The 27,709-nt window shown below is 26.9% G+C and overlaps 4 protein-coding genes across 9 annotated transcripts in view; all 4 read right to left on the bottom strand.

Annotated features, from left to right (window-relative positions):
* Positions 1-778: 778 nt before the first annotated feature.
* On the bottom strand, positions 779-1,689 carry LOC111636480. Its single transcript, XM_023381741.1, has 3 exons — positions 1,533-1,689; positions 1,213-1,422; positions 779-1,136 (listed from the first exon to the last, which is right to left on the bottom strand). The coding sequence occupies exons 1-3, from the start codon at positions 1,560-1,562 to the stop codon at positions 1,038-1,040; spliced, it is 339 nt and encodes a 112-aa protein (XP_023237509.1). The 5' UTR covers positions 1,563-1,689; the 3' UTR covers positions 779-1,037.
* A 3,436-nt stretch (positions 1,690-5,125) lies between these two features.
* LOC111636237 (hemicentin-2-like) lies at positions 5,126-11,193 on the bottom strand (the record flags this gene model as incomplete). The annotated part of the gene is made up of 6 exons (XM_023381453.1): positions 5,126-5,424; positions 6,872-7,162; positions 7,737-8,033; positions 8,362-8,565; positions 9,026-9,136; positions 10,854-11,193. Coding segments are annotated over 6 exons (1,542 nt in total), but the record flags the coding sequence as incomplete, so codon positions are not given.
* A 3,315-nt stretch (positions 11,194-14,508) lies between these two features.
* Positions 14,509-27,709, bottom strand: part of LOC111636439 (hemicentin-2-like) — a 146,901-nt gene continuing 133,700 nt past the window's right edge. For all 5 annotated transcript variants that reach the window (XM_023381699.1, XM_023381706.1, XM_023381695.1 and 2 more), the window contains 2 exons: positions 15,010-15,309; positions 14,509-14,832 (listed from right to left, as the gene is read on the bottom strand). In XM_023381699.1, the coding sequence (XP_023237467.1) occupies positions 14,690-14,832; positions 15,010-15,309 (443 nt within the window). In that variant the 3' untranslated portion in view covers positions 14,509-14,689. The remainder of the gene's footprint in view (positions 14,833-15,009; positions 15,310-27,709) is intronic.
* LOC111636464 (cell adhesion molecule 2-like) lies at positions 20,255-22,328 on the bottom strand. 2 transcript variants are annotated; one of them, XR_002758540.1, is made up of 5 exons: positions 22,130-22,328; positions 21,505-21,801; positions 20,799-20,930; positions 20,640-20,730; positions 20,255-20,573 (listed from the first exon to the last, which is right to left on the bottom strand). XR_002758540.1 is itself a non-coding variant. In XM_023381727.1 (4 exons), the coding sequence occupies exons 1-4, from the start codon at positions 22,206-22,208 to the stop codon at positions 20,563-20,565; spliced, it is 678 nt and encodes a 225-aa protein (XP_023237495.1). In that variant the 5' UTR covers positions 22,209-22,328; the 3' UTR covers positions 20,255-20,562. The 2 variants fall into 2 exon arrangements, 1 of the variants encoding a protein (XP_023237495.1); XM_023381727.1 differs by having other exon boundaries at positions 20,640-20,930.

Genomic DNA, 27,709 nt, shown 5'->3' on the forward strand with positions numbered 1-27,709 from the left:
AGAACTTTTATAAGAAAGAAAAACTTATTAATCCGAAATTCTACATCATTAAAACTTTCTTAAAATAAATAAATCTGTATAAAAATGTGGAATAAAAATAGCTATTTTACTTTCATTTTAAAAACTTGTATTTATCCATTTAGCAAATATTTATTTTGCAATATAACAAATTTATTTTAGCATAACTCTACAATTTTGTTATTTTATTAAGAAAATTCTTAATAATTAAAAGAAAAAAAAACAAATAGTAAATTTAGAAACAAACTAATTCTTCTAGCATATGTATAAATTTTATCATTATTTTTTATATAAAAAGTTTACTACATTTTACAAAATTATCATATGGTATAAAGGATATTGCAAGTTTAAGTACAAGTTTTGATGGACAAACAAACAAACAGACATTAATAAATTTTGTGAAGTACTTTCCTATCTTTAATAAATTATATTTTTATATAAAAACAGTTAATTTATTTAAAAGATTATTTTTCATGATAAATTTGATGAAAAATTATAGGAGGTTTCANAGCTTCTTTCACAAGATAAAAAATCAATATAAATAAAGAAAGAAATAAAAATTATATTAATATTTAATTTTAAAAAATTTTTATTTGATTAAATGACTAAAACAAGAACAAATGAGACTAACTTTTGATGAGCTTCAATTAAAAAAAATATATATATATATTGTTAATTGAAAGAATAAAAAGAAAATAATTTTTTTATTGGTATAAATTTTATTATCTAGTTGAAAAAATCTTTTTTATAGGTACATTTTTTGAAGGATGATAAAAAAATTCATAGGTTATATTGAATAGAAGAAATATTCATAGCTTATATCGGTTCTCAATAAGAAAATTCACTAAATGGTTACCAATAATACATGGTTTACAAAGTGGATTCGGCGATACTTTCGCCTGAAAGGATATCTAGGAAGAATGCTTTCAACTGGAACAAAATTCAATGTTGCGAAATAGAAAGACTAGTAAAAAAAATAAAATAAAATAAAATAAAAAGTAAAAAAAAATAGTAGAGCCTCAATATAAGAAATTTTTATACTGGTGTGTGTGTATGATGTGGAGGACTCTATCAGGCAAACTTTTAATATTGATCTGACCTATTTTAGTAATATTACTCTATAAGAATAAAAGAAAAATGGAATATAGATAATGTAATTAATAAGTAAAAAAATTTAAATAAAAATTTACATACCCATTGTTTTCTTTTTAAATTATTAACTAATGGACTTTCGCACGTTACTTCGATGGTGTCATCTTCACTTCCCAACGAAGTGGGTGAAGTAATGGTAGATTGTTTACTGAAGTCTATCGACGCGTATTCTGAAGGAGAAAACTTGCTAATGACTTCTGATTGAGGAACATTAGTTAAGGATAATTCCGCATAGATGATATCATCGTTATTCTAGAAGATAAAAATTGATAAATGTTGAGATATATGCTGTGTATATATGTATATATATATATTATTTAAATTTTGATATCGTATCATTAGTTAATGCTGTTTAAAGTTACTCTATATTTTTCTCTTCTGACGTTTGACATTTTTATGTCCGAACTTAATCCTGTTCCTAGGGAGGAAAATATTGTTTCTAGAGGTTTTTGCCTTTCTAATCCTTCCGATCTTCCACTTATTGTAGAAATATCTTTAAAAAAATTTATTTATATTAAATAAAATCGATAATACAATTTTAAACTTTAAATTTTTATCTTATCAAATAGATTTTTATCAACAAGAAAGTTATAGTTTATCTTTGATTTGTATTAACATTTTTAACAGATTCTTTTAAAATTTAACTCGTGACACGATTAAAAAATTCGTTAGAAGTTCTTTCTTTATTTATTTTTAATTTATTAACGTTAAGCTGCAAATGTATTTACAAAACGTTGTAAAATAAAAGATTAATCTCTTTTTTTACTACATAAAAAACAATATCTTATCAAACTAACTTAAGTAAATACATTTGATAATTTAGTATACGTATCAAGAGTATTGGGTCATTTGGGAATGTGTGAAAGAGTAATAATTATGTTCTCTACATTATAGGACAGAACATTTAATGAAGGTTATAATTTGTAACGATTTCTTCCAGACAGACGTTATCCGCTTGGAGGAAATCCTCTTTATACGTTATGCTATAGCGATAGTACTTTACACCCAGATGCGAGCTAGATTTGTCGTAATTACCCCTGAAAATTGGCTTCTCTGTCGATGCTGTGTGCACGTAGAAGAAGCCGAATACTGATTTCCTTGACTCATAAATCGTGATTTAAAAAAAAAAATTAAATCACGATTTACTTTTCGAAAAGAATTCGAGACAGTTTTCTAATCTAAGCAAATGAATTCATAATTTTTTTTAAAGAAAATTTAATCGTATTTATTTTAAATTGTTATACTGTACTATACATTCCTATTTGTTTTTACGAAATATAAGTTTAAATTTTCTTATTAAGATATTCGTGAAATAAGTTTTGGATAAAGTGATGCTATGAATTCGAAAATAAATAAGAAAAATAAGATTTCTACGGTATTTTTTTACGTGTAATTGATACTTTATCTAAAATTCTTTGCCAAAAATCTTTAGAAAATCCTATTTAAAAATATATATTCTACAACAAAGAGAAATAGTCTTTAAAATATTTAAAATAAACCAAGAAACTTTGTATATTTTTGACATTATACGCCTTATTCTTACCACTGAAGATACAATTTATCTTTATCTTAGAATACTACTACTGTAACATATCTTTTCTACAATGACGTCTACTGGGATAATCAAGAGAATAGAAGTGAATAAAAATGAATTTTAAAGAAAAAAAATAAAAGATTTATTTCAAAATTGAAATATGTTTAAAATTTTTCCTATTTTAAAACATATAAACACAAAGATTTTATCTTACAAACATCTTATTATAAAAGACTTATCGAATTTTAAGTTATAGAAACTGTATTAAAAAACTGTTTATACATTATTTATTGATAAAAGCCATCAATAAAATATTTAAATAAAATNAGAAAAGTTTCTTCAAGAAAAAGCATTTGTCAAGATAATGCAGACAAAGCATCGAATGGAAGGAAAGCCTTCTCTATGGAGATTTCGGTGGCACCGAAGAGAAACATTGAACGAATCTGACGATGATTCTGCAGAATAGACTGTCTAAATAATACAGAACAAGAAATGTGAAAAAGGCAACGCTTCCCTAATCTTCCAAGTTATGGCTCTGGTTCCAGTAGGGAATTTACCCTATATATTATACAGAAAGGGAAATTACACCTTCAGGAGCGAATTTTTATTAAAGTTATCGCTGCGTTAAATGATATGGGCATATTCATATATTAAATAATAAATTTTTCCAACATTTCTTTTTTGACGTCTAATATAAATTTTTTAAGTTGTATTTTTTAGTTTTAAAATTTTAAAAGAAAAATATTAAACTGTAATTTTGAATTATATTATTACTATAAAAATCTTAATTATTGTTATTATATTGTAGTTATTTTCCAAATATCGACAGATCATTCGATCCACTTTAACGTTAAGAAAATAAATTGAATAATAATGGAATTATAATGCACTTCGAGAGCATCAAAAATATTTAATATACCATCATAATATACTTAAGATTGAAGATAATAATAATTCTGGAACTAAATTTTAATGCTTTAATTACAACAACAGCATAAAATTTATAAAATTTGAGTAACGTTTAACAGGAGAACATTCTTTATTGTTAATGTTAATCTATAAAATTCAAAATAATATTAACGCAACTATTTACAACGCTCAGTTTTCCAAAAATTAGTAAAAAAAAAGAATCTATCTATGAAAAATTCCTAAGAGCACCAGGAATTCTCATGGATTCATGTGTAGATTTATTAGCTTATAAAAAAAAGCTTGTTTTTCAGCTCTTCGACTTCAATATCTAGTGTTTTATAAGCTCATTCTAGAACAAATTAAAACACAATTAAAACGGTAATCAGATTTATGAGAACAAATTATCTTAAAGCTTTTTAGGTGCATTATTATTATTATTAACGTAATTTATCATCATAAATCTTCTCTAGGATGATGAATATAAAGGTTTGCTTTATATTCATCATCCTACATCCATTAATTCTCAGCTCTTTACTAAGTTTTTACATTAATTTTACTAAGACATTTATAAGTTAACGTGAGCAACAATGTTTCACATTTCGAATTTTTAAAATTAAATTATATATCTCTCTTACAATTAACTTATAGAAATTTAATTATATATTTATACAAAATAACAAACTAAATATTTATTAATAAAATTTTTAATAAATAGAAATTCTATAAAATATATAAATTAACAAAGCTAAAAGTCTTTCCTATTTGATAAATAAAATTTAATTCTCAACAGGATATTCACATATACAAGATTTACATTTGAAATTTTTATTAGTAAAGTTTTAAAATTTATAGAAGCTTAGTAAAGTTTGATTTAATGGAATTAAAATTTATGGTTTTCGCGTTTATCTTCGTTACCAAATTCCTATTTAGATTTATGAAAAGTACTCAACAATTATTTGTAATTATCAACTTCTTTGCATAAGTAGCTTTAAGTAATAGAAGTTTGCTTGTCTAAATCTATTTACAGGAGAAGAAAAGGATTTGCATAGATCTAAACAAACGAGTCATTTCCAAGACTATTCATTGATCCGTAAGGAAAACTAAGCTAATAGAGCTTCTGAACAGTAAGATTCTAATGAGAATTCCGTACTTCGTTAATTATAGTTTACAATATCTAAACACAGCTTTCATGTCAAAATTACATTTTCTCTAGAAAGTTATAACGATCGTTTGAAGTCACAAAATTTCTACTTTTAAAATATATATAATACAGTTGTAAAGGTGTGTTTAAATTACATTTTTAATATATAAAACTTTACACCTCTTTAGCAAATAATTTTTCTTTTAAAAAGCTTTTGTAATTGTTNGACCACCCCCCGAAAAATTCCTGAGGATTTTTCGACCCGTTCGGTTTCGAGCCCGGGTCCCTCAGAGCGGTGGGCTGCCACCTTGGCCTCTCGACCATCCGGCCTCCAGAGGAAAAGGCTGACGCTGTGTATAAAAAAAAATAATTTATAAGTAATTGGCTGGAAGCATCCTAAATATACATGGTTCTTTCTGAACTCCTATTTCGTTTCTTGCCCAGCAGTATAAACCACCATATCCAATCATAGATTTAGGATTATATTTGACAGTACTCATAGTTCCATTAGTGGTAAATTTTCTAATTTCTACAGTCTCTGCCGTGTTATTTAATAACCACCTGAAGCTGACTTCATCTGGATCAGCTTCCACTTCACACGACACATTTACAGTTTCATCTCTACCAATTCCATAAAGTATCTTTTGTCCTTCTTTGCAGACTGGCGCATCTACAAAAGAAAGAAATACAAATAAAATTATTTTATTTTATCACTTAATGATGTTTAAAAACATTTTACGGATAAATAAAACATTTTTTAAACACCACGATAATGTAGAAAGCTAATTTTAATTAAGTTCTTAAGTGTTGACGTATGTTGATTGTTGCTTCAGAGGAAGGGGATGAAGAGAAAAATTAATATGATATGAAGCGGAAATGAAAACATTCCTAAAGAAGTAATTATGTAAAAAATGTAGCTTTTATACGTAATATTTTAGATGCTTTTTGTGTTCATTATACCGTCTGAAGTAACATTAACAATAATAAATATTTTTTTAAGTACAAGTAAAAAAAGTCGGAATAAAAATAATTAAAAAGCAAACCTACAAGGAGAATAATTTGTTTCCTTTACAAAATGCAAAAATTGGACTTCTAAAAACTAGATCTAAATTTTTTTTTCCTATTTTGCTGTCTTCTTCGTTTCTATTAAATTTTTTTTTCTTTTCTTTTTACAAGAATGACGGATCTCTCCATCTGAGGTAATGGTGAAATAATGAAGGCATATATACTGTAGATGAAAAACGAAAAGTTAAATCGCAGTCACAAACAGAACTTAAACGAATTTTTCTCTTTTATATTGAATTTGCTTAACGAAAACGAATTTTTATAAGAAAGAAAGAAACATTATTCATTTTAGATCTAATTTTAAGTTACAAAAGCTTCTCTCCTTTTTTTCTATTTTTCTTTTATTTACATTGTTGAATGAATTTATTAATAAATAAAACACATATTTTACATTTATATATATACAAATCCTTTATATAATATACAAATGTACGTGCTTATGTAATTTTTAAAGATATATGGTAAATTGGATAAACTGTCGTGTGTATGTAATATTTTAATGGTTATTTTTAATAAATCAAAATTTAAATTATTCTTTGCCTTCTTGGGCCTTTTTAATCAGGACTTATATAGTATGGAAGGAATTCCTCCCATACTTGTAGTATGGGAGGAATTCCTTCCATATTTAATACGAATTTAATACGAAATAATTAACGGGTCATTAGTAAAATATAGAGTTCGCTGAATATTTTTTGCTGTTATAGAAAAAATAGTCATAGTTTTTGTTATAAAAACTATAGAAACTGTCTGTTTGCCATGTTTGAAAATGACCCATTCATCAAATAGGCGAGGATACCTTAGAGGCCTATAAGAAGTGTCCGGTATATTATACTGTCGCCTGACCCGAATTTATGACACAGTAAATTTCAGTTTCATAAAATTGATCAAGGTAAAGTTGCACATAAATCAAAACTGTCAACCATTTACAGCAAATTTCTTCTTTCTTTCGTGCATGCCCTCCTGTAACTGTGTCTATCAATGTATATCTATCAATGTAAAAAAATGAATTATTGCAAAAAAGTTTCCTTATCACGTATACATTATTTACTTACACTGAACTTCAAGTTGTACATCTTTACTCTTTCCTTCACCTTCCGAATTGGATGCGATGCATCTATAATGACCGCGATGATCCTTCTTCACCTTTTGTAATACAAGTGACTGATTAATCATTATTATTCCGGGATTCGTATTGCTGAAGAGTGGTTTACCATCGAAAATCCATCCCAATTCTGTTACTCTAGGATTTGCTTTAATGTTGCACTCGAAGTAAACGTCGCTACCTTCTTTAATTTTCGATCTCAATATATTTGCTCCAAGTGCTAAATTCAATATGGGCGCATCTGGAATACACAAATATAGTCAATATTTTCGCTGTAAGAAAGTTAAATTCCTTTTTTTAAAATAGAAATATTGTGGGAAATGTTTTTAAAGCTTGTAAATTTAATATTAAACCTTGAACATCATTAAAAGAAAGTTCTATTCCTTAAATTAATATACGGAATAGAACTTTTTTAAAATGATGTTCAAGGTTTAAGATGTATATTTAATTTTTTTTTTTTTTTTGCATTTCTTCTCGTGTATATTATATTTGGCAATCTTTTCTTCAGCGAGAATTTGTCTTTTGTTTTAAATAAACAGGATCGAACTGTATTTTTGTGTGTGTTTGTGTGCTTTTTTTTTATTTTCGAGACACCCTTTCGTTTCGGTTAAAGTGGTAAAAAGAGAAACGACAGGGAAAACCCATTTCTTCAAATATTGTTGTTGAAATGTGACGTTTAGACACGAACTAAGTAGAAAAGTCATTTATATCAATAAAAAGTCTCGGGTGGTGTATCTGATATCGTCACGAGCTTGTCGTGAAGAAAATTCAGATAGATTAGTAGAAATTTATTATTTTGACACTATAAGACTCACAGTGTACATTGAGTAACCATCTATCAGCAATTCCACTATTTGGCAACGTCGGATGGTCTGCTCTGCAAGACAAAGATTTCCCGTTGTCGTCAACAGAAGGTGTGAATGTTAGCAAACTGGTGGTGATGTTTCCATCATCTGACACGCTCTCCTTGTACGATTCTAGCTTCTTGCCGTCCTTCCACCACGATAAATGTGCGGGAGGCCTCGAACCGGTACTTTCACAAACTAATTTTACTTCCTGTCCAGCTGATACGGGTCGATTCGATTCGATGATGTACACTTCGAGTGGCTTCACTGTAACGTATAGAACAAACGGATTATCACATATAAACATCTTCATTTTTCTTTTTCCTTTTTCATTTTCTATCTACCTTAACAGTAAAAGGTAGTGAGGAAGTCAAAAATGGCTTAAGTCCAAAAGAATTCAGGGCAAAATGCCAAGTATTCTAGAAATTCTATCAATGTGATTCTTCCTCCTCACATTTATTACACCAAAAATATCTTTAGAAGTAGAAAGGTACTAAGATTAAATTGATTATTTTTTAATATATTAATTTATAAAATTATATGGAGCGGATGAAAGTAATGATTATTTAATGATTTTCTTTATTATTAAACTTACAGTTAAGATCTAGGATGACAGAACTAGTCTTTGGAACCGTTAAGTTTGTGTTGGATGCTTGACAAGAGAAAACTTCCATAAGGAAAGATCTTTGTAAATTCTTAAGAGTCAGTTCGTTCCTGACGACACCTTTAACTGTTGGTTTGTAGCTGTCATCTAGTAATGTAGACCCTCTCCACCAGGTAACTGAAGGAGGTGGTGAACCTGTAACAGATGTTTCGTGTAAGTACACTAAATGCATTTGTCCGTTGTCCGTCTGTTATTGACAGATGTTACAGAATTACACAAAAACTAAGTAGCTATAACGGATAATGTTGTTTGTGAGTTTTTAGAAAATATTACTTTCCTCTCCTCCTCTTATTTTTTCTAATCATAAATTACGAGAACATTACTTATAACTGAAGTAAGTAACTCAGCAATAAGTGAAGCTATAAAAGTAAAAAATGTATTTTGTTTAAAAGATTTTTACAGTGCAATTTCTAAACGCAATTTATATTTTTACTCCCATTAAATTGTCCTATTAAATAAATAAGTAAAACTTTGACAATTTTTAAATAAATAATCGTTATTGCAACAAACATTAATTCAATTTAAAAGAATTAAATATATTTAATGTAATTATTAATTCAATATTTAATTAAAACAAATTTTTTAAAATACTTACCACCTTCAGCTTCGCATATTAATATTAAATAAAATCCTTCATCGTAAGGGCCTATGATATCTCTCATCCTCTGCCCGTGTTCATCTTTGATAATAACATCATTGGGTGGTACTAAATATTTTATAAAATTAAAAATTAACATTTTTTTTAATGATTTTCTAATAAGATTATATATAGAAATTATAAAATAATTATTTATATTATTAAAAATATAATGTCTTATAACGTAAATATACGAAATAAATCAACAAAACTTGTCATTTTTTATCCTCTCACATAAAAAAATATATATATATTAAATAAAAATCTTACTAAATAGTAAATAAATTAAAATTTTTACTTATTATTGAATATAAAATTAATTTTTTCTCCTTCGATTTCTTGACATTTTAATTACGGTTTTTAATTTATCATTGGTAAAAACTTTGACTTTTAACTTATCCATCAGACCATAAACAAAATTAAAACTTATAATACATTTTAAAAAATCTAATTTAAATATCGTTGACTTTATAAAATTAGAAAAAAAAATTCAATTTGAAAAATCAATAGAATAGAAGGAGAAAAAAAAAACAAGTTTCAGTTGCTAAGTTGCGCATTATATACGAACTGGATTAAAATATTTATTTAAATTATATTTCTTTTTTTTTTGTTTAATAACAAATCTTTGAAGTAGAAAATTAATAGAAAAGGATATTTAGATCGAAAGTTATTTTCGAAAAATATCAAAAACAGAAATTGTTTCATTAAAAGCGCGTTAACATTAAGAAGAATATTGGAAGCATAAAACAACTTTGCAAGTTTTATAACACAGAAAGATGGAGCCATTCGAGGAAAGTCTGTAAGATTTTAATAACAGTCGAGACTCTCGTTTCTTCCCACAATTTACCATAATTAATTAAGACACAAACATTAAATCGATGATAGCAAAGTTTTATTAAAATGCGAAGTACAAGATAATAAATTTTTTTTTTTTCTTAAAAGTTCCGTACAACACACAACATATTGTGTTTTCGTTAAAGTATCGATCGAATAATAAATTTTACAATTATTTCTTAATTAAATATCATTCGTATATTATAATTTAATGACTAATTTTTTACGCTGAGAGATGGCCAAACTTAGCATTGCATTTTTGTTTTTTTTTTTTTTTTTTTAAGGAATTTATTTATATATATATATCTTAACTGTTTAAGAAAATATTAAAGTGATGGATATGCATATTTTCCAGATAGGAGGCAACAAAATATGATTTTTTTTTAAAAAAAAGAATATTCTTATCAGTCTCATACGATAAGCGGGGCGTACATATCCAGATGCACATTTTTAACGACTTTTTCAGAAATCTTACTGTTACATATTTACCAAGGATACCTCAAATACGAAATTCGTCGACGATTGAAGAGAAGAAACCAATATTCTAAAAGTAGTAAAAATCTACCAGAGAAAAACCATAAATTGTTGAACAACCGAAAATTTTGCTGATCCTAGATAAAAAAAATAAGAAGAATAAAAAAAAAATTACTTCTTTTCGCATCGATGATAAGGAGAACAAGAGCTCTTTTACAAAAGCTAACATACAATTGTTTCCTTCATTTTGTATTCCATTCTATCTCTGGTGCTTAAAAAGCACTCTTGGAAAACTTTACTTAAAAACTAAAAAAAAAATAAAAAAATAAAATAAAATATGATGGTTGACCCTTCTAAACCGATACCCAGGATACAAGTTTTATACTGTAAGTAAACTCTAGGTGAATTTTAACATTAAACATAAACCGCAATCGACAGAGGAATACAAAATTGATAAAAAAATATATGTATACGTTACCTATGACTCGAAGTCTTAGACGCCTGAGTACTGTCCTCGATCGCCTGTAATCTACCCTGCACTTGTATTCACCGGCATCTTCTATTTTGACCGGGTCTAGAACCAATCTAGGAATTTTTGAAGTCACGTCGAAATGTGCCCTGGAATCCAATTCCGTACTTGGAAAATGTTTGGCATTTTGAAGTGTACTCTTTCTGGAATCTAAGGTGTAGATTGGTACTCCGAAGTCGCCTTTATACCAAAGGATGATGGAAATATCTTCTTCGACTGTACGGATACTGACATTGCATGGTAGTACTACTTTTCCGCCGAAAACGGCTTGGTATTCTGGAATGACTGAAAATACGAGAATGTTTTAGCTATTTCTTTCTATTATGTGGAACGTATGTCTTATCTGATCGATTCTGTCAAGCTATCTGTTTTGATCTTATTGAAAATTTTATTGGTACTTTACCGAAAAGGAGGAAACAAACTTAGTGATTTAGTTCGAAATAATTGAAATGTTTTTTTTTTTTGTTTTCGTTACTTTTATTTATTTATTTATGCTTATATTTTGTAAAAAAAATATATGATATATTTTATTTTATTTAAAGAGTAAACCTACTTCTTAGTAAACCTTGTTACTCCTTGCAACAAGGAGTAACAAAGTTTATTAATAAGGAGTAATTACAAAAATTAGAATTTGTCTGCTTGTTTAAAGTGTTTAGACAAGTCAACAAATTCCTATTTATATCTTATAATATTACTTTATATACAGCTCAATCAAGACGATAATAAAAAGGGTTAATTAAATCAATTTATTAATTAATGTTTTTACATAAATATATAATGACTAATCAAGTTATTTTTCTTATAAATATCCCTTTTCTTATATCTACTAAGAGTTTTAATACTTAATCAAACGATAAATAAACTATTATTATGTATAATTTTTTAGAATATTTTATAAACGTTTTTCTTTCTTCTTTATTTATTTATTTATTTATTTATTTTTTAATTTACTTCGAAACATATTTATGCTTTACACAAATTTAAATTCGATATAAAAATATATTTAAAAATTATAATTAATTTTACTTATTGTTTTTACAAATTTCTGCATTAAATATACTTAATTGAATATTTTCATTTAAATTTCGAAAGTTATTATCATTATTATTATTATTATATCTAACAAACTTAATAATAAATTAAAGAATTATATTTCCTAAGATCTTTGAGTAATTTGAAATTTGAACATTTTAAAGAGATTTTTCAGTATTTTAAATTAATCCAAATTTTAAAATTTAATTAATTTCAATAAGTTAAAACAATTCTCATGACGATATTATCGGCTTTATACTTATTTGAAGTATTATTGAAATCTTCGTAAATAATTGAAGGAAAAAAAAAATTTGTATATTATTTTCCTTAAATTAATCCTATTTATAATTATAAATATTCGATCGATTTAACTTAAAATTTTATAAAATTATACGATCGAAAACTAAATTTAATTTTTGACTATTCATGCCAACTTCCTAATTCTATAATTAGAGGAAACTAAGAAAATTAATAATGCAAATTTAATTATCTTTTCCTCTAAATTATCTAAAGTTAGTTTATTTAGTTCTTGTTATTGTTGTAAGCCTTTGTTTCGATTATCTAATCATTAATATTGAGCAGAATTATTCATCTAGAACATCGCATCTCAACCTTTATCACATTGGAAGAGAAACATCATTAAGAAACAATACAGTTAGGGATTACAAAAGGGCTCGCGAGATACCGGTTGGTTAAACCGCTATAGAAACTTAAACTTAATTTCTTAATTTAACGAAGAGAGGGGGTAAAAACGAATTTATTTAAATACCTTTAAAAATATCAAAAGTTTATCTCATTATCAAAAGAGAAAATAATAATAAAAGATATCAAGTTTTAAAAAGAAGAAGAGATAAAACCCATTTCTATAAAAAAAAAAATGGTAGGAAATTTTTCAGTCAATCGTTATCTGAGAAAGTAAATGCAAAGCAGTCTCTTCTTTGTTATGATGTTTGCCTCAGGCATCTTTACGCACCAAGAGGGACCACAGAGTTTCCAACTTCCATCATTTGTTAAGTAGAAAAGAATTTTAACAATCTCTGCCAAATATATAATCTTCCAGCATAAGATTTAAAAAAAAAAGAAGAGAAAAAACCATACAATTCTTCATTTTTTTAAGATAAAAGGATAATTATTTTATTACCACAATTTGTAATTTTCTTTTGTTTAACTATTATTATTATTAATTGTTTAAATAAAAAAGGATAACTTTCTTATATTTTTAAACATTTTTCTTGTAGTCGAAATTAATAGTTTAGTAGTACACACGTACACTGTACGTCAAAAGAATATAATATTTTTGATTAAGAGTTGTAAATGAATTAATTCCCTTGTAAATTGGGTCTTTTGCTTTCAATTACGTTTTGCTTAATGAGTTATTTGTTTGGATTTTTCCTTTAAAAGATGGCGAATACAAGAGGTTGTTAGATAATTACAATGTCAAGAGTAATTTTCTTTTGGGTGGACTCGATTATTGTTCGGTAAGAAAGAGAAGTCGGAGATTCACCAAAACACCAAAACAAAGAAATTGGATAAACATCAAGAAAACAAACAAAATGTCCCTTCCTAGATAGAGAAGAAGCAAACGTTTCTCGTTAATTTTTTTTTCTTTCTTTNCATACGCTTTTAACATTTTAAAATTTCTTTCTGAAAATATTAAAATATAAATTCAATGTTTTATAGTATTATAACTTCTACACAGACCAAGGGAGAAAAAAAAATCATATTTTAGAGAGACGACAGAGAATTCGAAATTGGTAGCAAACAAAAGGATGCTTCAGCTGTGTTTGTCCTTTTTCCCAGGTGGTGATATTGATGCCAAGCAATTCAGGAAAAGGTTTTCTTGATTCCGTTTTAAGTAAATACAGAACCAGTAGAGAAATCCAAGTATAGTTGGATATATGCTGTCAAAGGACTTGCATTCTGATTTGTTGGTTTGTACTAAATCCTATTTTCAGAGTTAAGGCGAGAGAAACGAAAGTACCGCATTTATCTCCTGTTACCAACTTTCTTGTAAATCTCTAAAGAAACAATTGTTCGAAAGAGTGACTTAAAGTCATTCAGACTATTTTGGATCAGAAGCTACAGATTTCTTGATCTAAAATGTCCGAAAACAAAGAAAAAAATGGATTTGATTTATATATTATTTTTTTTTCTGTATTCTTTCTCGTAAATAAACAGCACATATTGTTATAACGGATTCAGAATAATCTCTTATAGTTAAAAGTTTACCAAGAGGATTACAGCATTAGTATTTATAAATAAAATAACAAAAAAAATCATTTGTTTTCCCTAGGATAAGATCAAATCCTGTAGAAATTTTGCTCTAAATAAATATATCCATCAACGGAGAGACACGAAAAAAATATTTTTATATAATAAAAAAAATAAAAATTATGTGAAAACATTTTTATAAGCGGATTTTTTTCCTGCTTAAAAATACATTAAATCTACTTAAATATGATATGATAAACGTTGTATTTTAATAATATTTTATTGAATAAAACATATAATATGAAAGAGATAAATTTCTATCATAAAAGTAGCTGAAAATATAACATTTCATTTATTTTTCTTATTAGAATCTTACAAATAAAATAATCTTCTTTTATAACTATACTAGAAATTGATATGAGTTGGTAAGAAGTCTTGTTAGCTCGTTAGAAGCAAACTGACAAGACTTTTATATACAAGCATGAAATAGTGAATTGATCTCTGAATAAATAAAAACCAGCGAAATAAATCATTTATTGGATTTACTCGGATACATTACCTGGATCGGAATCCTTTCCTTGAACTTTCATCACAACTACTACAGCTATAGCAACCAATACTAGAGCACCAACAACTCCAATTAACAATCCCAATATCGGACTAACAGTCGGATGTTCTCTATCGGCTGGAAGAAATAAAGAAATAGAATAAAGTGAAAATTATATATTATCGATAATAATTCGTATCCAATATCCTAGAAATAAATAAAAATATTTATTTTTCTACTCTTCAATTTAGTAATGCGATACAGGCGTGTTAATATTAAGTTAGAGCAGTAATAATGGAATCAAATTTTTGTCACCTGTTCTTCTTTCTGCCGGATGTAATGTACTAGTCATCAATGCTACCGAATTGCTTCTACCCTTGGCATTATTGGAGTAAACCATCAAAAGAAATGCTGTACCCGATGGTAAATTCGATACATCGAAAAGTGGGACGTCTGCAGATGTTAAATTAGTCAGAAGATGTTTGTCAGCCGAAGTATATACTTCTAAGTAAAACTGTTGTTTAAGCCCTCCATCGTATCCTGGTTCGCAAATAATCGTGAAAGAAGTGGTTGTTTGATTGGTTATTCGACAACTCTTCACTAGCTCTGGAGGACCTGAAAAGATATCAAATTGGAATTATGTCTTTGGTGGAAAAGCTTTTCTAGCAATTTTCTCTCCTTCGATTGCCTTTAGCTACGGTTATGCAGTTTATTATTGTGATTTTTATGACGTGTAATTTTTTTTAAAACATTGGAAAATAGATTTCTCTTCGTAGAAAAATATTTTATTTTTTGTTTCTTGTTTTCTCGACTTTACAGCAATGTAAAAAAACTTCCAAATTTTCAAATGCCATAAAATAAAAATGTGTAAAATGCATTTTACTAATATCTTAAAGTATGTAAATTTTGCGATGTGAACATTATAATATCGTTAAAAGTTCTTAAACTATTTATTATGTACCATTAGGATGTATATTAGAAGAAAAATAAATGTATTCGTGTGTTATGATTTGATTTTATTAAGTTTTAAAGATGAATATTTAACTATTCCGTTCAAATATTCTGACTGAATCGACTTAAACTGTCGAACTGTACAATACCAAACTAAAATTCTCTAGAGAATTTAAATTGCTTTAGTAGACTACCGCAATTATGGCCATTTTAGAAGAATCAAACACAAACTTTTGCTGGATAAAAAAGATAAACGACTGTATTTTATTGAATATTGAATTTTTAAAATATTTATTTCTATTTGAAATAGTACACTTGCTTTTATTTTTAAACTCATTGTAAAACAGTCAAATATTGATATAAAGTTCATGTTTTCTGTATAAAAGTTGAACTTCATTATAAAATTTTAACACGAATATAGTATTACAAGTTTCGATATAATGAATACATTTATTACGATGATATAAAATATTCTAAATTTTATTTTAATTTTAAAAACATTTTCAAATTTATAAATACAGTCAAATCTATAATAACGGCCATCTATAAACGACGGACATTATCTATGAAGTGCATACTAAACGAGCAAAAATTATTGTGACATTGTCACAATGCCGGGCTGCAATTTTAATCATATTTTAATTTATTTAGTTTTAAAATGTGTGGTCTGGATATCAAATTAGTAGTGTCTTGCCCCTGTACATCATACTTTTCCACACAACATCAAAGTCATGCCGGTTATCTATGTAACTCCTTTCTGGGGAAAATTTTTGAATTAAAATCACGTTATTTCTGGTCTACAACGGAAGTTCGTATATTGTTAATCGGGATCTCCTACCCCCAAATTTTCATATCTGGTCTCTCGATTATCATCTATCTAACACCGTTCTCGAAATTAAGGAAGGGTAGACAGACACACAGTGCGAATTTATAGGTCTACACTTTTTTAAATTTGCTGCTTAATAATTTCCAAATAACTTTCGAACAATGGTATATTTTTATGTTTCCATCAGTGTCCTTCGTTTAGAGGTTTGACATTAAAAAATATATATAGAAACTTTTATTTATTAAATTAAGCTATACTTTACAGATTTAAAATATATATATTATAGAATATCGTGGAATTTTTTATATATAGATCTATAAAGTATTTTTTTTATATTTAAAAAAGAATTGCAAATTTTTTTCTATTGAAAAATATTTTATTTTTTTATATAGAAACGATTTAGGAAAACCTCCAGAGAATTTATAAGCATGAAAGTGTAGTTCAAAATTTCTTATTTATAAACTTTTATCGATAAATTTTGGAATGTTTTTAACGTCTAGAGAGACGATACAATTGCTTTAAAAAAAATAAATGCTGTCGAATGGATGCAGCGGAAAAAATCCTAGAGATTTCAAATGTGTGGAAATTCCGTTTATTCTTCTACTCTATTCTACCTGAACAAGAGTAAAGTGTAAATGTAGTTTCTCTTACATAGGAAAAGGTTGATCCACTAGAGATTGCCATACTTGATTTCTCATGCGAAAAGCACATGAACGCTTAGTTTGACACATTGACCGACCGGATTTCAATTGCATACAGACAAACAGGTATATATTTAGTATATTATTATTATTACTACTATTACTACTTGTTCCTGATTATCAAAGTTTATACAAAAGAACAAAGTCAAAACAAGACTTTGATTAATATTTAATGAACTTTTACAAATAAATAATTTTAATTTTTAATCACTGACAATAGAATTAAATGAATCGTTAATTGTGTTGTTTCGTGTGCATCTATAACACTGCTTCGACATAAAAGAAGACAATTGTAAAAATAGAATAAAAGATAAAATAATAACAATAAGTTGATTTGCCTTTTAAAGACTTATTTACATTAAAATAACTTTAAAAATTCTTTCTTAATTAAAATTTTAATTAATTTTATTATTATTATTATTTTTTAATTTCGTGTCTTTGTAATAAATTTATATAGTTTATAATACATTTTAAATAATTAATCATGCATTATTTAAGTATAAAATAATATTTTATCATATTTTAGAATCAATAATATGATAAATCTACCTACAAAATACTTAAAGAAAGATATATGCAGTTCTTCTATTAATAGATACTCCACTTTCTTATTCAATAACTTAAACATTTTTTTAAAAAGTAAATATATTCTTCAAGAACTTAAAGAAATTCTAAATATATTATGCATATTTTTTCTAAATTTTAANATAGTTAAAATTTATTTATAAAAGTATATAATAAAAGTCAAGTAATGTACTAAATTTTATCACGAATAAATATCTCAAAATATGTAAATAGCTTATAAATTAAAAAAGAATTTAACGAAGTGTGTAGGCCTGTGTAGTATAGTAAGTGTCTGATCAATCTGAAGTTTTAAGAGTGATGCTTAAGAGGGTTAGATAAGTCTGAGATGCCTTCATAACAAGTATGAGATGTGCTATGATAACAAGTATTATTAGAGAGCTTGATACCTCATTTATCTATGGTATATTGATAATAATTATCTATTAATCTCATAAAGTGCTAACTTAAACACGCCTTTCAATCAAATATGCTTCAGATTTTGCTTAAAATAACTTTCGAATATATTAATAAATATATTTTACTGAATTTAATAAATTTTCACAAAGTTTTATAAAAGATTTTCTATTAACAAAAAATTATCTTAAGTTTTTATAATAGTCATTAAAATTTGAATTAAATCTTTCTTCCTTTAAATGAAATCTTTTCATATACAGACGGACGTGAATAATCATTACTATAGCGCTTTTATAGAATACTAATAGAATAATGAAGCTTTTATTACGTTTATACAACGAATATCATGTGTAAATGCATCTTGGTCATGTGTTTATGTGTTTTCTTTGTCGGAAATGCAATTAAGTTTGCTGTTATCTAATTTAATGGTGACACGTTTAATGAAAGATTAAAAATAGTACCGAAAAGGTAATTAATTTATCATTAATTTCATTATAACCAATGTTTCGATATTAGAGAATGCAGACTGACAATCGTACTTCTCTGTTTATGACTGGAAAATACAATATAAGGAATGTATAAAATTGATATATGACACGGTTTTGAATGTTGAAAAAATTCTGGAAGAGATAATATATATTTTAAAATAAACTATTTATGAGAATATCAAAATTTATGACGGTTTGTAAACATAGAAACACAAAGATTTACAGGAAAAAAAAATAAACTTTTTTCTTTAAATTTTCATTGTTTTTTCTCTTATATTTCTGACATTTTATAAGAAATTCTGCATTTGTCAAGTGAAGAGAGTCTAAACTATGATTATTATTCACGGGTTATCTTTTGTATAACATAACTTTAATAAATGGAAACTATTTATCATTTCAATGTGCTTCATCTTTTTATATGTGGTGAATTAAGTTAATATTTTTTTATGTTAAAAACTATTAAAAATAGTTTATGAAGTAATTCCGGAAACATCTAGGAGAGATTCTACTTGAATAATGAGATGATTTCGGTAATATAATAATGATAAAAGACTTACAACAGATTAAACTAACAAACTCTAGCTTGATACGATGATAACTTAGATTTTACTGTGGATTATGACTGTTAAAAATGACTGTACAGGTCAAAGGTTATTCAATACAACCAAAAATAGCAAAAGAGGAAAAAGAATTGCGGCTTGTACACCATAACTCTTATACAATTGTCTCGCCTGGATGAAAGTTTTACTTATCTTCTTCTGTTACTTATTAAACTTTTAAAAAAAAGGATAGAAATTAAGCTCCACGTACAGAAAATTTGTTTAAATTCCTGAAGGCTTTAATAAAAAATAATAAATTAAAACTTTTACACAGTTTTTTCTTTTAAATTTTAGTTAACTTCTTCAAGAAGGAATCATCTCGTTTCGTTAGAAACTCTTCATTGCAATGGAAGATCATAAACAGCAATACTTAATTAATATTATTTTCATGCTGGATGCTTTCGTAACAGTAAAACTATTTTCCCAAAGCTAAAATAAAGGAGTTCTTTTTACTTTTAAACTCGTAAAACATAAGAAAATTTCAAAGGGAGAGTGGGGGAGGAGAAGAAGAAGAAGAAGAAGAAGAGTCAAACTTTAAGAAAGAAATAAAAAAAAAAAATTAATTTATAATTACTAAACTTTCTTGAAAATTTTTCGTTTATTTTTTCGAGTAACTTATTTTATTATCGTAGTAGTAAACTCAACCTTTCAGTTATAAAACGATGAATGTCGTTGTAAACTGCGAATAAAACTATCTTTCCAAACTCCCAGGGTGTAACTTTACAGCAATCAATAAAAATCACCATTTACACTTTAAGTTTAGACTTTTATGAAAAATTTATAAAGATATAATTTAATTATTGAATTTCATAAAAATATCGTTGTAATAGTACTTAAATCGTATAAAATTAATAAAGTGAAAAATCCCCTTGCGTGTATATAATTACTCAATTGCTGCAAGACACAAGTACTTAATGGTTCATAAAAATTGCTAGTTGTTTTAAATATCACNTATGGGAGGAATTCCTTCCATATTTAATACGAATTTAATACGAAATAATTAACGGGTCATTAGTAAAATATAGAGTTCGCTGAATATTTTTTGCTGTTATAGAAAAAATAGTCATAGTTTTTGTTATAAAAACTATAGAAACTGTCTGTTTGCCATGTTTGAAAATGACCCATTCATCAAATAGGCGAGGATACCTTAGAGGCCTATAAGAAGTGTCCGGTATATTATACTGTCGCCTGACCCGAATTTATGACACAGTAAACTTCAGTTTCATAAAATTGATCAAGGTAAAGTTGCACATAAATCAAAACTGTCAACCATTTACAGCAAATTTCTTCTTTCTTTCGTGCATGCCCTCCTGTAACTGTGTCTATCAATGTATATCTATCAATGTAAAAAAATGAATTATTGCAAAAAAGTTTCCTTATCACGTATACATTATTTACTTACACTGAACTTCAAGTTGTACATCTTTACTCTTTCCTTCACCTTCCGAATTGGATGCGATGCATCTATAATGACCGCGATGATCCTTCTTCACCTTTTGTAATACAAGTGACTGATTAATCATTATTATTCCGGGATTCGTATTGCTGAAGAGTGGTTTACCATCGAAAATCCATCCCAATTCTGTTACTCTAGGATTTGCTTTAATGTTGCACTCGAAGTAAACGTCGCTACCTTCTTTAATTTTCGATCTCAATATATTTGCTCCAAGTGCTAAATTCAATATGGGCGCATCTGGAATACACAAATATAGTCAATATTTTCGCTGTAAGAAAGTTAAATTCCTTTTTTTAAAATAGAAATATTGTGGGAAATGTTTTTAAAGCTTGTAAATTTAATATTAAACCTTGAACATCATTAAAAGAAAGTTCTATTCCTTAAATTAATATATGGAATAGAACTTTTTTAAAATGATGTTCAAGGTTTAAGATGTATATTTAATTTTTTTTTTTTTTTTGCATTTCTTCTCGTGTATATTATATTTGGCAATCTTTTCTTCAGCGAGAATTTGTCTTTTGTTTTAAATAAACAGGATCGAACTGTATTTTTGTGTGTGTTTGTGTGCTTTTTTTTTATTTTCGAGACACCCTTTCGTTTCGGTTAAAGTGGTAAAAAGAGAAACGACAGGGAAAACCCATTTCTTCAAATATTGTTGTTGAAATGTGACGTTTAGACACGAACTAAGTAGAAAAGTCATTTATATCAATAAAAAGTCTCGGGTGGTGTATCTGATATCGTCACGAGCTTGTCGTGAAGAAAATTCAGATAGATTAGTAGAAATTTATTATTTTGACACTATAAGACTCACAGTGTACATTGAGTAACCATCTATCAGCAATTCCACTATTTGGCAACGTCGGATGGTCTGCTCTGCAAGACAAAGATTTCCCGTTGTCGTCAACAGAAGGTGTGAATGTTAGCAAACTGGTGGTGATGTTTCCATCATCTGACACGCTCTCCTTGTACGATTCTAGCTTCTTGCCGTCCTTCCACCACGATAAATGTGCGGGAGGCCTCGAACCGGTACTTTCACAAACTAATTTTACTTCCTGTCCAGCTGATACTGGTCGATTCGATTCGATGATGTACACTTCGAGTGGCTTCACTGTAACATATAGAACAAACGGATTATCACATATAAACATCTTCATTTTTCTTTTTCCTTTTTCATTTTCTATCTACCTTAACAGTAAAAGGTAGTGAGGAAGTCAAAAATGGCTTAAGTCCAAAAGAATTCAGGGCAAAATGCCAAGTATTCTAGAAATTCTATCAATGTGATTCTTCCTCCTCACATTTATTACACCAAAAATATCTTTAGAAGTAGAAAGGTACTAAGATTAAATTGATTATTTTTTAATATATTAATTTATAAAATTATATGGAGCGGATGAAAGTAATGATTATTTAATGATTTTCTTTATTATTAAACTTACAGTTAAGATCTAGGATGACAGAACTAGTCTTTGGAACCGTTAAGTTTGTGTTGGATGCTTGACAAGAGAAAACTTCCATAAGGAAAGATCTTTGTAAATTCTTAAGAGTCAGTTCGTTCCTGACGACACCTTTAACTGTTGGTTTGTAGCTGTCATCTAGTAATGTAGACCCTCTCCACCAGGTAACTGAAGGAGGTGGTGAACCTGTAACAGATGTTTCGTGTAAGTACACTAAATGCATTTGTCCGTTGTCCGTCTGTTATTGACAGATGTTACAGAATTACACAAAAACTAAGTAGCTATAACGGATAATGTTGTTTGTGAGTTTTTAGAAAATATTACTTTCCTCTCCTCCTCTTATTTTTTCTAATCATAAATTACGAGAACATTACTTATAACTGAAGTAAGTAACTCAGCAATAAGTGAAGCTATAAAAGTAAAAAATGTATTTTGTTTAAAAGATTTTTACAGTGCAATTTCTAAACGCAATTTATATTTTTACTCCCATTAAATTGTCCTATTAAATAAATAAGTAAAACTTTGACAATTTTTAAATAAATAATCGTTATTGCAACAAACATTAATTCAATTTAAAAGAATTAAATATATTTAATTAAATTATTANTGGGCCGTAATTTTTTATAATATTTTAAATTAATTTAAACTAAAATATATGCTCTCCATTTCAAATGAGTAGCGTCTTGCCCCTGTAAATCATACTTTTCCTGTTAACAACAGAGTCGTGCCGGTCATCTCACTCCGTTCTCGAGATTAAGGAAAGACAGACAGACGGACGAACGATAGTAAGAATTTAAAGGTCTACAATTTTTTCAAATTGCAGCACAAAAACTCAAATTTGATTTATGAAAAGCAATTTAGAAGCATTAAAGTATTACGTACGAATGAGCAAAGAGCAAGTTGCCTTGTTTATCTTTACAAAATTTATGTATGTATATATAAATCTTGTAAAGATAAACAATGCAACTTGCTCTTTATATATAATTAGATTTGAAAACAACGATTTAACTAAAGAAGGATAAATATAATATGATAAATATTATATAAATAAAAGGTTTTTTTTAAAAAATTCTTCTTCTTTAAGAATTATAATAATTTTGATTTTATACACATATATATTAAAGGGTAATCGATTTAAAATAATATTTTATCATATTTTAGAATCAATAATATGATAAATCTACCTACAAAATACTTAAAGAAAGATATATGCAGTTCTTCTATTAATAGATACTCCACTTTCTTATTCAATAACTTAAACATTTTTTTAAAAAGTAAATATATTCTTCAAGAACTTAAAGAAATTCTAAATATATTATGCATATTTTTTCTAAATTTTAAGAAAGAAAAAGTAAATTTTTAACTATTTTTTATAAATATTATTTTAAAGTTTTTTTTAAGTCTATTGTAATAACTTTTAAGGAATATATTTAACTAAATTGGAATTATGTCTTTGGTGGAAAAGCTTTTCTAGCAATTTTCTCTCCTTCGATTGCCTTTAGCTACGGTTATGCAGTTTATTATTGTGATTTTTATGACGTGTAATCTTTTTTAAAACATTGGAAAATAGATTTCTCTTCGTAGAAAAATATTTTANCGTATAAAATTAATAAAGTGAAAAATCCCCTTGCGTGTATATAATTACTCAATTGCTGCAAGACACAAGTACTTAATGGTTCATAAAAATTGCTAGTTGTTTTAAATATCACCCTTGATACCACTACTACTTGTCTGTCCTCTGATTGTTTTTTTTTCTGCCATTAAATTTGACATGTCTTAAGCATTAACAGCTTTAAAAAAAATTGATAAAATGATTATAAAGTTCAATGCTTATCTTATTCAAAAAATGATAAGTTTATATCGAAATAACTGACAATTTAGTAGTTCCTACCTTTTTTTTTACAAAATTAATCATACTTTATGTTCCTAAAATATTTTAGAGTGCGGTAAGTATACAATTTTTTAGCTCGAAATACTCTTTTTAGTAAAGTAAGCAATGAGAATTCTCTTTAAAAATGTTATTTTTGAGAGATAAACTATGCTAAACTTCATCAAAAATTCTTTCATCAAGGAAAATAAACGAGGCTTAATTTCACTAAAATTCTTTTTTTTTAAAGGGTAAAATAAACATAGCTAATTAATTACAATGGAATTTTTTTCGAAGAATAAACTTCAAACTATCTAAAGAAAATCAAAGTACACTTAACATTTAACATTCAATAAGCTAATTTATTATATATATTTTCTTAAACTTGGCATCCACTAAAGGTGGGAAAAACATTAAAAAAATGAATATATTTACTCCGATATTTGACTTAAAGTTTTTGAAGATTAAAAACGGTTTGATCGATATTATAAAACTCGATTTTAAGATATTTTTAAACGATAAATCAAGCAAAATTTTGATAGAATCGATTAAAGTCACAGTATCGATCGCCGAAGAATTAAACGTAGAATTTAAATATTTTATTTATTTATTTTTCTATTATTTTACTAGTAGATATTTTAANTTGTCATAAAAGTAATTTAATTCAAATATAAATTTTTTTCTTGAAAATATATTTATTGTCGAAGTTATATGTGTATTCTATGCATAGTTACAATCACTCTTCTACACTTTCATAAAAATAAAGTAGAATTTTTTGTACTTTATCTTGAAGTTACATGATACATTTCTAGATTTAATGTCAACACCTCTAGGGAAAGTTTAACAAGATGCAATGTCTCTTACATGAAAGAATTCAAACAATTTTTTTTTATGTTTTACTAACCTCAGTATCGGAAATATATAACTTATATATAAAGTAATACAAAGTCAAGAAAATAAAAAATAAAAGTCTCTTATATGTAAATTAAAATAACTTCATGTTATTAGTGAGTAATAATTTTATTGTTTTTTTAAATCCATTTTATTTAAATGTTAGTTGTTTTTTTATAATGTTATTCTATGGAGAATAATTCAAAAGATGTTTCATTAAAGTACATTAAGTCAATGATAACGCTTCTTCTCTGTTTTCTAAATTGCTCGTTGTAAAATATAAATTATATCTTAAATTATCTTTGCTGTTAATAAGCTTAATGTTGTTAAATATATCTTTTGTCATTTTTCTTGAATTATAATTACAAAAAATTAAAAGCTTTACTTTTCTATCCTTATTTTCTACAATTTCAATTTTATTATTACAATTTCTGTATTTTTTTTCCTCTTTGCAANTTCATCAAGGAAAATAAACGAGGCTTAATTTCACTAAAATTCTTTTTTTTTAAAGGTAAAATAAACATAGCTAATTAATTACAATGGAATTTTTTTCGAAGAATAAACTTCAAACTATCTAAAGAAAATCAAAGTACACTTAACATTTAACATTCAATAAGCTAATTTATTATATATATTTTCTTAAACTTGGCATCCACTAAAGGTGGGAAAAACATTAAAAAAATGAATATATTTACTCCGATATTTGACTTAAAGTTTTTGAAGATTAAAAACGGTTTGATCGATATTATAAAACTCGATTTTAAGATATTTTTAAACGATAAATCAAGCAAAATTTTGATAGAATCGATTAAAGTCACAGTATCGATCGCCGAAGAATTAAACGTAGAATTTAAATATTTTATTTATTTATTTTTCTATTATTTTACTAGTAGATATTTTAATTAATTTACAATTTATCGAAATTAGAAAGCGTTAAAAGAACAAAGCGTAACTTAGATTTAATATAACAAATAGTAATATTGTGGTTTCGAAAGTGAAACAGGTTGATTACTGTTTTCTCAAACCAATTAAAGTCGATCGATCGGAAAAGACATTAAGGAGGTGATAGAAAAGAATATACTTCATGTTCCACTATTGTCAATCTACTATAACGGTGTCGTTGCTCTAATCGAAGAGCGTGTACATAGTTGAGTGGTGTGTAGGATTAGGATGTTGACCATTCAGAAAAGTTGACTATTAAGCTTCGTGAATTCTCACCGAATAAGTTGTAAGAGAAGCAATAGCTTACATTTGCTCAGGAATCGCTATAAACTCCAAATTGTTGTACTAAAATTTTCTTGCTGTTTACACTCTGATGAACCGGAGAAATGGAAGGGGAGGTAGTAAGCACTTTACTCCCGTTTTCGGATCGATAGGGAAGAGATCCCTTTAATCTCTTTTGTCCCCATTTTAGGGGGTGGAGTAGACACTCCCGCAGGCACCGACAGTCAACCCATTTCATTTCTTCTGTGAAATTGTTGTCTCTGTTGGAGAAAGTTTCCGTAACTGTCTCATAAACCTTATATAACTGGACATGACTTTCTGTCCACTGATATAACTCGATCCTGACGGCTGGAAGATAAACCGTCCAAAAAAAAGGAGGAGGGGGAAATGAAGAAAAAACAACAACAATAAAAAAAAAGAAAACAAAGAATATAGTTGGATGCAAGCGTCGAGTATTATCTTCTAGTGGAGACGTTTGGCTTGTCTATCCATTTACGAATGGATGAAGCACAATTCTCCATCTTTCATAAAGACAACTATCTTCTTTGATACATTGTTTTCTGTTCTTAATCGTGATACGAATAAAATCGTTTTTAAATAAATAAACTCTAGTAGAATATAAATTTATTATTTTATTTTTTAAGAAGACATTAGAAAAGTTTTTTCGTGTCATTTTAGATTTGACTGTCGTTTTATGGGGTGGACCAAATGTCAGTTAACTTTGCGTTAACTGACATTGTTTATGTGTATTCTCNTAATTTTATCATTATCTTATGTTTTACGAATAGATGCTGCATTTTCGTTACACTAAGATGTAATCACATTGTGTTGCATTGATGAAATAGCCTAAACCAACAAAGAGGATGCCACCCAAGAGGAAGGCATCCCCATGGCCATCCTCAGGGGCATTTTTTCTATGTAAAAGTGGCTCCTATTTAGACACGTAAAACTGTACAGGCGTGAAACCTCACCCAAACTACCAGTGTTCAGCAAAATACTACTGTTTTATTCATTTTTTTTAAATATAGAAAGTGAAAAAAATGTTAAAATTAATATTATTATATGGGCATTTTTTTTTCCTAAAGACGTTTCCAATAACCCTCATCCCACAGCAGTATACAATACTTAATGTAAGAATAATACTTGTTCTAACAAAGTCTGGTCAATTTTCTTTTTAAAAAATAGTTTACCCGACTTCCAATTATTTAAAATAAACATGATTTATATTGATTTCGTATACAAGTTAACGTTTCCTGCCTCTATTCAATGGTCTCTATCTTTCCATTTATTTTTCAATGGTTTAAAACATGAAAGTAGTTTCTCTAACGTAAGATTCTTCATAAATAGAACTTTTATATAAATGAATCTTTATTTTCTTTTCGTATTGAAATCTTTTATTTATAACCAGTGAAAGTCAGATGCAATTTAGAAATTAAATAAATAAATTTAAACGTAATTAATTTCTTTAAAACATTTTCTGGATTTTAATGAATTATGCAAATATTTAAATGTATTTATTAATTAAAATAAAATAGAAAACTTAATAAATGATATTATTATAAGAAATATTATTAAAAATA

The sequence above is a fragment of the Centruroides sculpturatus genome, unplaced genomic scaffold (genome assembly GCF_000671375.1).
Source record: "Centruroides sculpturatus isolate CEXI.00-Female unplaced genomic scaffold, Cexi_2.0 scaffold158, whole genome shotgun sequence".
NCBI lineage: Eukaryota > Metazoa > Arthropoda > Arachnida > Scorpiones > Buthidae > Centruroides > Centruroides sculpturatus.